This window comes from Notothenia rossii (genome assembly GCF_949606895.1).
Source record: "Notothenia rossii genome assembly, chromosome: 8".
NCBI classification, from domain to species: domain Eukaryota; kingdom Metazoa; phylum Chordata; class Actinopteri; order Perciformes; family Nototheniidae; genus Notothenia; species Notothenia rossii.
Window position 1 is genome coordinate 42,756,862 of NC_136906.1, and position 13,286 is coordinate 42,770,147.

A 13,286-nucleotide genomic window follows, 5' to 3' on the forward strand; every position below is an offset into this window, starting at 1 on the left:
TGCGTTTTTACTTTTGGTTAATGCACAGAATATACTGGATCATGTATCGGCTAGTGGCTAGTAATGTCTGTTTAAATATCAACGGGACAAATATCTGAGCAGATCTCAGATTGGCTCGAAGAGTGAATTTAAGCTTTAAAACCCAAAATACTGACAAAAAACTGAAGAACCCCCATTCTATTTACAACATGATCAACTATGTTACTATCGATTGATTTTAAACTGCAACAGCTCCGTAAAACGACAGAAGTTAGCTAAGGCTAACTCAATGATGCTAACTGAGCAGTTCACGGTTTAACTAGCAAATAATTTGCACGCGTAAGCTTGTATGTCGACACATGGTGCTGTGTAAAGTGATGCAAAAGCTGAAATCATTTAAACATTTCTTTATTACATTACAGAAAACGGGTTTACCTCGAGGAGGGTTCAATGTCTTCTTCTTCTTCTTCTTCTTCTTCTTCTTCTTCTTCTTCTTCTTCTTCTTTTAAGGCGAATCGCCTTCTCGAAGTGGACCTTTAACGAAACGTGCTATGTGGGAAACACCATATCCCAGTGTGCATTGCGACTACAACATCCAATCATCGAGCTTGAACCGGGCATACGTCTGTTTCCGGTGACTTTATTTAGAAAATCAGTTCCTGACGGACGGCTTGTTAAATCATTTTAAGATTGGCTTTGATCAATGTTTGAAAAATGAATTCTTCATATATGATAAATGAGGTAACATTTTATTTATGGTATTATTTCCACATATTTCTCTCCATTCTTCCTTCTGCCAACGGTGTCGCAGTTTCTCGTCCCTCCCGTTTTTGTGCTTGGTGCGTACGCAGGGTTAGAGTTTGCGCGGAGGACCGCACGTTTTCCCGTCAAGTTAGTATTTTATAAATCGCAAACATTGCGTAGAAACTGGCGTACGCCATTTTTTGAGCGTATATCCCTTTATAAATGAGGCCCCTGCACCAGCTTCATCCACGCTGGGCGTTACTGTTATCACTTGCTCAGTGTCATTTCATTTGACCAAATGTCTTTACATACATTTAATAGATTTTATTATTATCCACCTTTTTGTTTTATGTCCTTTTATTTAAAACATTCTTTGAGACTTCATCTTCTGGTTCAAATTTCAATAAATGCAATTTGTATAATCACTCTTTTGTCTTTACATGAAAATGTTAGAAATTCCATTAAAATCTGTTGATTATTCATATCTTCCTCAGGAATAGTATGTAGAGTTTTTAATGCTAAATGTATATCATTTTCTCACAGGATATAGAATGAAACAACACCGGTTTTATCCATTGTGTGTGAATGCTTCAGCTCTTCAGACCAACATAGTAAGATGTGAGCATGTTCCTAATTGTGTTGGTATGCAGCCTAGGTCTGGTCTGTTTAATAAAGCAAATCTGCCACTTTTATATTGTAGAATTTGTTAAATTAAAGTAGTCTTTAATTGTTTGTCCTAAACATAGGAATATATGCTTTGAAATGTAACATGTCTTTGCAAAATAATAGTATAGTGTTGACAGAGTCACATGTATAGCAATAACCTGGTCATGACGACGAGGTATTCTTTAGCCTTAACTTGCGTGGTTTATTTTCATATGTGCATTGCACCACTTGACCTGCTCTCCATGAGAGCTAGAGAGAGAGATAGAAGGGGAGGGAACAATCCCTTATATCTGATATCTGACGTCAGCTACAATAGCTGCGCCTCCTTACGTCTATAGCGCCCTCTTACTGTGGAACAGTTATAGTGCAGTTACATGCAGACATAATAATACTTAAACTTAACACTCCCACTTATGAATGACGTGTATACTGTACAACTTTTCCAAGAAAAATAACAGTTCAAAACATCAAAAGAACATGGCAGTCAATATTACATAGTAGGCAATATTTTACACACCGAACATGACCCCTGCAAACATTTTTAATTTCAGTTTGGAGACAGGCTTGGTCATAGCGTCTGCAACCATGTCATCTGTAGGACAGTAAACCAGTGTCATCTTTCCTTCTCTGATGACAAATCTAATGAAGTGATATTTTATATCCACATGTTTACACCTCTGTCGGCACACAGGGTTTCTGGCAAGTGCAATGGTTCCCTGGTTGTCTTCATAAACAACAGTTTTCTTATATACATAGGTATCCATTCCTTTGAGCAGTTGTTCCAGATAAATACATTCCTGTATTGTCAAGGCTAGAGCCATATATTCGGCTTCACAAGTTGATAGTGCCACTGTGGGCTGTTTCTTTGTTTTCCATGAAACCAGTGAGCTGGCTGTACCCATACTCACACAATACCCTGTGGTACTTCTCCTGTCTGTGGCGTCTGCCGCCCAATCTGCGTCACTATAGGCTTGAAGCCCTAAGCCCTCGCTGCTCTTTCTGTAACAAAGCTGTTTATCTGCTGTACCTTTAAGATAACGGAAAACATGTTTTGCTGTAATCCAGTGCTCTTCTGTGGGATCAGCAAAATGCTGTGATAACTTACTCACTACAAAACATAGGTCAGGGCGAGTACATGTTGTCAAAAAAATGAGGCTGCCTACAGCTTCTCTATACATTTTTACATCCGTCAATTTTTGTGCATCCTCATTGTAGTCTAGCTTTTGATCACATGGTGTTTCCCTAGTTCTACACTCCTGCATGTCAAAACAATTCAGGATCTTTTCCACATATCTCTTCTGGGATATTTTTACACAATTGGCAGACTGTTCGAAGTCCATGCCTAGAAAATGTTTTAACCTGCCCAGGTCCTTCATATTGAATCTGGTGGAGAGCATATCTTTCACCTGCTCTAGGTTTCTAGTGTTGTCTGCTGCGATGATCAAATCATTCAACCAAATCACAATTATCACTTTCCCTGACTCTTTTGACTCCTTTGTGTAAACACAGGGGTCTACTGGGTTCTGTATGAAGTGGTCTTCAATTAGACATGTATGAAGCATCTCGTTCCAATTTTTCCCAGACTGTTTCAGGCCGTAAATTGAGTTTTCTAGCTTGCACACTAGCTTCTCTCCTTTCTTCTCGTAACCTTCAGGTTGTTCCATATATATGTCCCTATCAATGGGTGCGTGCAGGTAGGCTGTCTTCACATCCATCTTGTGTAAAATCAAGTCGTCTTCGGCTGCCTTCTGCATAACTACTCGTACACTGGTCAGATTAGCTGTAGGGGAGAATGTCTCACCGTAGTCTATTCCTTCCCTCTGACTGTAGCCTTTAGCTACAAACCTGGCCTTGTACCTGTCGTGCCCTTCAATACCCTCCTTGATTGAGTACACCCACTTGCCTCCCACTGTGTGTCTACCCTCGGGTAATTTTGTTAGAGTAAAAGTATGATTGTCCTCCAGGGACCTCATCTCCTCATCCATCGCTCTCTCCCATTTTCCTGATTCAGGGGATATCATGGCCTCTTTAAAGGTCTGAGGTACACCACTCACTACTCTGTAGCAGTAATCTATGCTGTTAAGTGTACTGTCATCATCGTCACTTTCTCTCTGGGCATAGTCTTTCAGATACTTTGGGGGTTTATTTTCCCGGGGGGGATATCTCCCACTGCATGAGGCACGTGACGTCACCCTAGGGTGCTTCTCGCCATCATCCTCCGGTGGCTGTTGACCGTCTGTCTGCATGTCTGTGCTCAGTACACTAGGCTTTGTCGTCTCTCTTTTCTCACACGTCCAGCTCTGGCTCCTGTGTCTGTGTCTCGTTCTCACATGTTGTCTTTGTGACAAACTTTAGTAACTTGTGCTTTTGCACGTTCCCCTTACCGGGATAATAGACTAGAAAAGCGGGGCTGCCTTTGTCATGCCCTACAAAAAGTCCTTTCTCACACCTGGACTCGAGTTTTCCTCTCTCCTGTTGGTAAGCATAACACACTGACCCAAACTTGTGCATCCTGGCTAGATCACACCTTTTTCCTGTCAGTGCTGTATATGGGGTGTTGCCCGTGTGCTTGTTAAAACACCGATTTCTGGTGTAAGCTGCTTCTTGGACCGCATAATACCATAGACTCTTTGGTAAGTTACCGTCTATTAGCTTACACCTAGCCATTTCGGAAAGAGTGCGCCCTTCCCTCTCAGCTATCCCGTTCTGGTGCGGGGAGTAAGGACAGGACGTTTCGTGTCTGATCTTGTTCCTTCTCAGCAGTGACTGAAACTCTCTATTTGTAAACTCTGTTCCGTTGTCGGACCTCAGGCATTTTACGCTGCCATACGGAGCTACATCTTCAAGGAATTTCTCTGTGGCCTGAAGTGCGTCACTCTTTGCTTTGAGAAAGTAAACAAACACTGCCCCTGTACACACATCTGTGAAAGACTGCATATATTTAAAGCCACCTATGGACTCATTAGTTACTGGACCGGTTAGATCTGTGTTAACTAGCTCAAGTGGTGTCTTTACTTTTTCTGTTCCTTGTTTGAGTGAACTTTCCCTTTATTCACACATCACATTCTTTGTTAGGTCTATGCTTTTCACCGTTAATGTGCATGCCTACTGTTACCGCCTGCAGCTTCAGTATCCTCGTAATTACAATGACCCATGATCTCATGCCATGTCTGAATATCATGACTGACATTACACACATTTTTCATTACATTCTGTTTGTAGATAATACATTCTCTTGTACACCTCAATGTTAAATCTCGTACCGTCAGGCTCCACAAGAACATCGTTACCTTCATTGAAGAACACCTTGGCACCATTTGCAGTAGTAGATTTTACAGAAAATAGTTATTGGGGGAATGAGGGTATGTAGAGGGCGTTCTTCAACGTCACTGTACACCGGTGCCCCTCACTGTCTCTGAGGCATACCTGTGTGTCTCCTCTCCCGTGCGCCAACCCGAAAGTGCGCTTCCCGTCTGCCAGCTCCATGCTGTGTCTCTCCGGCTCGATGGTGCTGTCAAAGTTCTTGAATCGGTTCCTGTCGTTGATAATGTGGGACGACGCACCTGTGTCCACGATCAGTCCCTTTCTTTTGGCCTGCTGCTGCTGCGCTGACCAGCTGGCGTATGCTGTCTGCGCCCCGAAGGTGAAGTCCTCTCTTCCCGCTGCTCTCCGGGCGTCGTCTCGACTCGCCTCACGTCCACCGCTGCCGCCATCTTGTCCACAGCCGCCATCTTGCACGCGCGCGTACCGAGCGCTCTGTTCACGCTTCTTTCTACACACTCTGTCTGCGTGTCCCGAAGTTTTACAGAAACTACACCAAACAGTTTTTGTGCAATTATCTTTTCGGTGACCCTTTTCTCCACATCGCCAACACGCCATCTCTGTCAGGGGGCCGGTCTTTTTCTTTGGTGCTGCCCGGGCCTTCATTACCCTTTCTCCCGCCTCCTCGGCGACCGGGTCTGAGTCTTCTGAGGCCTCGTAGTTCCGCAACTTGGCCTTGAACTCCCCCAGCGACATGTCCGCTGAACCGTGCGTCACCAATAGTTTGAACGGTTTATACATCTCCGGTAGTCCCCTCATAACCATCGCCATCATTAATCCATCGCTCGGTGCTTCTCCTGCACTTTTGAGCGCCGTGATGATCTGCTCCGCCCTGATGATGTATTCAGTCACCGTCTCTGTGTTAGCTTTCTTCAGCGCGATCAATGTTATATACAGGGATACAATCCGGGGCCTACCTCTGCCGATGTAGTGTTCTCTTAACACTTTTAGACTCTCTCGTCCTTTGTCCTTTGTGTCCCGGAATATCAGCCCCAAGCTCGTATTGTCTAGGAGTGGTGCTAGCTCGCAGTATGTGTCGGCGTTCAGCTTAGTATCCAGGGCTCGCGCGGCCTCCGTTATTTCTCCCCTGAGGCCCGTCAAAATTGTCTCTTTCAGCCCCACTCCGTGCATACAGCACAACATCCGCTCTTCCCAGAGCTCGTATTCTTCTGCCCTTCCGTCAAACGTGGGCCACTTGCTTCTGCCTCTGGTCGCCATCTTTTGATTGTAGCTTAGCTTAGCTGCCCGTTAGCTTAGCTTTAGCGTCCCGCGGTTTTCCAGCCGCTAAACTAGCCTAAACTTTTCAGCTAACTAGCTATCGTTATTTCGCTCTTCCGTGATCTGGGCCCATAACCTGTTGACAGAGTCACATGTATAGCAATAAACTGGTCCTGACGACGAGGTATTCTTTAGCCTTAACTGCCGTGGTTTATTTTCATATGTGCATTGCACCACTTGACCTGCTCTCCATGAGAGCTAGAGAGAGAGAGATAGAAGGGGAGGGAACAATCCATTATATCTGATACCTGATGTCAGCTACAATAGCTGCGCCTCCTTACGCCTATAGCGCCCTCTTACTGTGGAACAGTTATAGTGCAGTTACATGCAGACATATTAATACTTAAACTTAACATACAGTTTATATTGTGTATCACCTTTAGCTTGAAAATACATAGATGTGTTTTTTTAATCTATAAAATAAATAGACAGACAGACACTTTATCAATCCCAAATTGGGAAATTATTTAACAGCAGCAGTGTGTTCAGGTATTAAAATATTTAAAGTTGGAATACAGTATGAACTACACATCACAAGTATAATGCACAGCAAGCCATAAGAGAAGTCCGATATGTTCATGAAACTCCCCAGGAGACACCAACACTAACGTGGCCGAGTGGACTCCGGAGTTTGCTGCATGAGTGTTGTAGTGGGCTGTACGGTGGCCGGCTGTACGGTGGCCGGCAGGTGCTAACGCGGAACAACGCCCCAAAACGCATACATTAGCAGGTAAAACCTGCAAATAATGAAATGAAAAACAAACAAACCCTGAAAACAAATACAACAGAAAAACGCTGCATTTACAGAAATGATGCAAACTAAATACAACACACAAACCCCGAAAACAAACGCAACAAAAAAACGCTGCAAATACCAAAACGATATGCAAAGTCCAAGGCACGTACAAATCCCAAAACACATACAAAAAAAAACATTCCGGAAGTGCTCCAGGCCTCTAGGGGGCGCGCTACGTGGAACAGATTGGTGTCTGACCAGACATAGAGAGAACGAACAAGAGTGATGGAAATCGGGAGGAAGGAAAGTAAGATATAAGAAGGTAAGTTTTGTTTTTATACATAGAGCGTCATATTTATATAGTTAGCGTTAGCATGCCTAACTACTACACCAGCTGAGGAGAGGAGAGCTTCACATGCAGAGAAGATAAAGTGAGGGAAGAACATTGTTAAAAGAGATGACAAATCAAGTGCAGACAGATATCACGGGCCATAGTGAGTACCGCGGGAAAAGGACATTTTAATTCTTAGCCGTTTGTTTATATATGTATGTATTTGTGTATAGATGTTGCAACTATACAGAGCTTTAGCAATTGCCTGTAACTATGGTCTTACTAATAAAGTTATTGAATTGAATTGAGAGAGAAAGAGAGAGAGAGAAGTGACAAAATGTGAAGAGGGACAAAGTAATGACAGGATAGTAGTGTGCATTAGACATGCTGAAGAACAAATATAGAGAAGATAATTCAAGGAGAGAGAGAGACAAAACACAGATTCAACAGTAAACATGATGTATCTTTCTATTTATTGAGCTCACCACTATTTAGACTGTGTGTTTTTGATTGACTTGATTAAATGGATTTACTACATCAATGTATGTCTTTTCAGGCTGCCATGTTTTGTCCTTTCTGTGGCCAACATCTGGGGACAGTTCAAGTGTTCTGTGGCTCGTGTGGCAAACATGTACAGTTTTTGACAGAAGTTGTCAGCGTCAGGGAATCCACCCACCCTATAAGTAGCTTGCGCCACGTCGCAGCGTCATTCAAACACCTCTTCTCGCTTCAGAGCACATCTCGATAGATTGGTAGCCGGGCTAGCTTAACAGTCCACAGACTGAACCCAAAGCTAACTTTCGGTTGACAGGCGCTCGCCGGCTCCTTTTCTGCTTCGCAAGAAGACTGTTAATCTACCTCGCCATTTCTTTCTTCGGAAATAAAGGTAAGGTTGTGATTTTTCAAGCTAGTAACACACCTGTTACTAGCTTGCCTTCCCTCACTACCGACACCACGGTAGCAAGGACGTTTTTTCTTTTTTCTCTCTCACACCAGAGGAGAAGAAAATATAAAGGTATTAACACACCAGTTAATATTCTTTGAGAATAAAAATCTACACAGTCGCTTTTTCTCCGGATTAACGACAGGTTGTCAGCAACGTACCTGTTACGAGCGGGTACTCTCCACGCCGTCACCACGCCGAACAAGATGGACGCTTCTCTCCCTCACACCAGAGGAGTCAGGGACTCGGAGGCTCGGCTCTGCAGCTGCGGGTTGAAGATATCAGGCACAGACTCACACCAGGTCTACTCGTCCTGCCTCGGGCTGGATCACGCCCAGGAGGCTATCGACAACCCCGGCTCATGCGGGCATTGTGCCCGCTTCACCATCAAGAGCCTCCGCCGATGGCTAGCACGCCAAGCTTGCTTGTCCGGACATGACCCCCTCATGTCCGCTGATTCGCCGGCCGGCAATCAAGACATGGGGGCGTCCGCCGCAGAAATTGAGCCCTGCACTGTGTCAGGCTGGGGCTCAATAACAGCGGCAGCCGCTGAACCGGAGCCCCGCGCCGTGTCAGGCTGGGGCCCGGTGGCGGCAACAGCCGCGAGAGCGGAGCCCCGCGCTGTGTCAAGCTGGGGCTCCCAACTGGACCTCACCATGGTCTCGCTCGCGGAGGATGTCCTGGAGTTGGACTACATGGAGGACGAATAGGATGCCTCTGAGTTCCTCCTGTCCGACTCGGATGAGTAAGAAGATGATATCTTCGTGCCGTCTGCTCAGGCTGCAAAGCCGGGAGCGATGGCTGCTCTCCTGGGCGATAGCACACCAGCTTCGCCCTGTCTGAGCATGGACCTGCAGGCCATTTGTCAACGCGCCGCGTCCAGGCTGGACATCCCATGGCCTGAAATGGCCAAGGAGACCTCCAGGTCTCGCTACGAGGGGAAGAATTTGCCCCAAGCAGCGAGGACAAAGAGGCAGCTCCTTCCAGTCTTCCCAGAGATGCTGGACGAGGTGTCGGTCTCGTGGAGAGACCGCCCCTTCAGTAATAAGGCCCCAATCCAGGGTGCCTCCTCCCTGGACTGTGACGGTATGGAGAGGCTCGGCCAGCTCCGCATACCGCTCATGGAACCGCTGGTGGCAGCCCACCTCCAACCGAGGCTGGCTCTGACACCGAGCAGGAACCCCGCGCTACCGGTAAAGGCAGACCGGTTCCAGTCAGCGATGACGGAACGGGCCTACAAAGCCGCAGCGTTGTCCGCCAGGGCACTCAACATATCCTCACTGCTGACCGCCTATCAGGCGGAGCTCTGCGAGGACCTGTCGAGCAAGCCTGGGCCGGCCGTGTGGGACGAGATCGCAGCAATCACGGACATTTGCCTCTGTGTGCAGCGCTGTGCAGTCCAGGCCACGGGCAAAGTAATGGGCATAATGGTGGTACAGGAGAGAGCCAGGTGGCTCAACCTGACCAACCTCCCAGACGGGGAAAAGGAGGATGTTCTCGACATGCCTATCGTTCCCGAGGGTATTTTCGGCTCCGCTCTAGTCTCGATGCAGCGGAGATGTGAGTCGAAGAAGAAGGAAGACGAGGCCCTCCACCTCTGTCTCCCCCGAAGGGTCCAGCCGCTACCTGCAACGGTCTCGCGGCAGTCCTTCGCCCAAGCTGCCTCACGTCCTGCCCTATTCAAGATACCGAGGCAGCAGAGGCCACAGCCCGCCCTGAGTCCCCAGCCCAGGCAGGAGACGAGGGCGATCTGGCCGAGAAAATCTCCGGTTCCGGCAGCAGCCATTCAGGCACAGCCGACCCAGGTTTTCGGCCACCAGACGAGGAAGAAGAAGCGGGCGGCTTGACAGCCTCCTCTCCTCTCCTCGTGACAGAGCTGAAAGTTCCCTGTTCCCCAGCTCCAGATGTGTTTTCGGGGTGCCACCATGTCCCCATCTTCCCGCCACCTCGAGTGATGCCAGAACGTACTCCTCAAGTTTGCGCCAAAAGGAAAACGGACTTAGTACCAGAGACAGCGAGTTCTGCTATCTGCCTAAGTCACATAAACACATGTCACAAATACCATTGTTTTCAAATAAACAATTTTCCACTGTCGCATCCAGGCTTCAAGCTGAGGGCGCAGTCCAAAAAAATGAAAAGAAAAACAATAAAAACAATAAACAGTCTGTCAGCTGTCCCTCTTTTGAGAGCAGCTACGGCCTCTCAAAAAGCGGATAATAGACGGGTCTGTGAAGGCACCACCACCACGCGCATGCGCAGTGCCGGCTGGGGCCGTGAAGGCACCACCGTCACGCGCATGCGCAGTGTCGGCTGGGGTTGTCAACCTGGGGTACCACCGTGTTCAGACACTAGAGGGCCCCATAACACAACAAATAGAGACTCAGAGGGAAAGAGACGTGACATCTCCGCTCGCTTTAAGGAGCGAAAGGTGGAAGATGCTCACAGCTTCTGCTTGGGTTTTCAAGACAGTAACACGGGGCTACAGGCTCCAATTCGCTGTCACCTCCCCTCACTTCTCGGGCATTCTGTATTCACAAGCCCTGGGAGAGTCAGCCCATATTCTGGAGCGAGAGATTATCTCGCTACTAGAAAAGAAGGCTATATCTATAATACCCGCCGATCAGAGTCAGAGCGGCATTTATTCCAAGTATTTCCTCGTTCCCAAACGGGGAGGGAACGGAATTCGGCCAATACTAGATTTGAGAGCTCTGAACAAATATCTCAAAAGATACAAATTCAGAATGCTCACTCACACATCTCTGCTACGTCTCGTGCGAAAAAAACGACTGGTTCACATCAGTCGATCTGAAAGATGTGTATTTCCACATCCCAGTATATTACCCACACAGGAAATATCTGAGGTTCGCATTTCAGGGTGTCTGTTACGAGTACAGAGTACTTCCCTTCGATCTGTCTCTCAGTCCAACAGTGTTTGTACAATGTACGGAAGCCGCGATAGCCCCGTTAAGACAACAGGGTATTCGCCTGGCAACCTTGCTGGACGACTGGCTGCTTCTCGCACAGTCGGAACAGGAGGCTATTACGCAGACGAATGTCCTCGTAAAACACCTGCTCGACCTGGGTTTCATAATAAACACAGAAAAGAGCATGTTGTCCCCAGCCCAGACTGTACTCTTCCTGGGTCTATACCTGAACTCGGTGCCCTTTACAGCCCGCCTGTCAGCAGAAAGAGTGAAAGCTTTCAGAGCTTGTCTCGCTCATTTCCGGCTGCGCAAATATGTTCTCTTCAGATCATGTCTGTGGTTACTGGGGCTCATGGCGTCAGCCATCCTGGTGGTATGACTGGGACGCTTACACATGAGGGAGTTTCAGCGCTGGGTAGCTGCCCTCAGACTGGACCCCGCGCATCATGGCGCGTGGAGAGTGATGGTCACTGTGAAATGCGTAATGGCACTGCGCCACTGGCTGCACCCGACTTTTCTAGTACGGGACGTGCCTATGGGTGCTCTCCTATCGCGGAAGGTGGTCACCACCGACGCATGTCTGACGGGCTGGGGAGGTATTTACGAAGGTCAACCGGTAAGGGGTCTCTGGAGCAGAGACCTCCAACGGTCGCACATAAATTACCTGGAGCTTTTAGCGGTGTTCCTCACCCTGAAACGGTTTCTGCCTTTTCTCAGAGGGCACCATGTCCTCATGAGGACAGACAATACGACCACAATATTGTATATAAACCGCCAAGGGGGTTTGCGTTCTCTCCAGTTACACATGCTGGCACGCAAACTGATCTCGTGGAGCTGCGGTCGTCTCCTCTCTCTGAGAGCGAGGCACGTACCAGGAGTGATGAACCTCGGGGCAGACCTGCTGTCTAGAGGGGTACCACTATATGCAGACTGGACTCTACATCCAATGGTTGTGAGTCAGCTGTGGGTGCGTTACGGCCGAGCCGCGGTAGATTTGTTCGCATCAAAAGAAAATGCTCATTGTCAGCTGTTCTTTTCAATGCGCGATCTAAACGGCGTGGACGCGCTCGCGCACGTTTGGCCTCCGGTCCTTCTGTACGCGTTCCCACCCCTGGCTCTGATACCCCCAACTCTGGCCAGAGTGAGAGAACAGCGCCACACACTGATCCTGATAGCTCCACACTGGCCTGCAATGTACTGGCTGGCGGAGATTTATCAGCTGCTGTGCAGACAGCCGTGGCAGCTCCCCCTACGCAGGGACATACTGTCTCAGGCGGGGGGGACGATCTTTCACCCACACCCGGAGCATCTGGCCCTATGGGCCTGGCCCGTGAGTGGTACAATCTGAATACAGTGGGTCTCCCGCAGAAGGTGATAAACACTATTCAGAGTGCAAGAGCTTCCTCCACCAGGTCTCTCTATGACTGTAAGTGGAGGGTGTTTGAGGAATGGTGCCTTCAAAAAGGGCACACCTCTTTTCAATGTCCTGTTGGGGTGATTTTATCATTTTTACAGGACCTGATTGATAAACACAGAGCTTTTTCTACGATCAAAGTATACCTGGCTGCTATTGCTGCATTCCATATGGGCTTTGAGGGTAAGACGGCTAGCCAACATCCTTTGGTCTGCCGTTTTATGAAGGGAGCTCGCAGGCTCCTCCCTGTTTCCAGGTCACTGGTGTCCTTATGGGACTTGACAGTGGTTTTAAATGGAACTCGAACCCCAAGCGAGTCAGTGATATTCATGCGCTCTCTGTACATCCTTCGTGCACTCAGTTTGCCCCGGGGCAAACGAGAGTGTTGCTGAAGCCATACCCTGCCTTCATACCTAAGGTGGTTGGTTCATGTACCCCAATTGACATTGAGGCATTTCCTCCGCCGCTGTGTTCCTCCGGGGAACAGCGGCCGAATTTGCTGTGTCCAGTTTGTGCTTTACGCACTTATATGGACAGGTCAAAAGAGTTTCGTTGTAGTGACCAACTCTTAATATCCTGGGCTAACCCTCAGAAGGGCAAGCCCGTTACCAAGCAACGGCTCTCCCACTGGATTGTGGAAGCGATTGCTTTGGCCTATATGAGTCAGGGTTTGCAGGCACCTACGGGTCTCCGTGCTCATTCGACTCGTGGTCTGGCTACATCCTGGGCTTTGTTCAAGGGTGTTTCCATCCAAGACATTTGTGCAGCAGCAAGCTGGTCCTCGCCGCTCACTTTTGTCCGCTTTTACAGGTTAGACATCTCTGCTCCTAGTGTGGCCCGAGCAGTGCTGGGCCCCGTGTTGAGTCAGAGCTCTACCTGGTTCTGGTTGGTTTGGTGATTTTCGACATAAGCTCGTCTGGCAATACGGGAGCTTCAATATCCCATAGTGA

General features: G+C 47.9%; 2 protein-coding genes across 2 annotated transcripts in view; both read right to left on the minus strand.

The window, feature by feature from the left end:
* Positions 1–6,832, minus strand: part of LOC307014449 (uncharacterized protein) — a 214,556-nt gene extending 207,724 nt beyond the window's left edge. The window contains exon 1 of the mRNA XM_079642347.1: positions 5,628–6,832. Within this exon, the coding sequence (XP_079498473.1) occupies positions 5,628–5,928 (301 nt within the window). The 5' untranslated portion in view covers positions 5,929–6,832. The remainder of the gene's footprint in view (positions 1–5,627) is intronic.
* Positions 1–13,286, minus strand: part of slc5a6a (solute carrier family 5 member 6a) — a 160,875-nt gene that overhangs the window by 8,666 nt on the left and 138,923 nt on the right. The gene's annotated exons all lie outside the window — the stretch shown is intronic.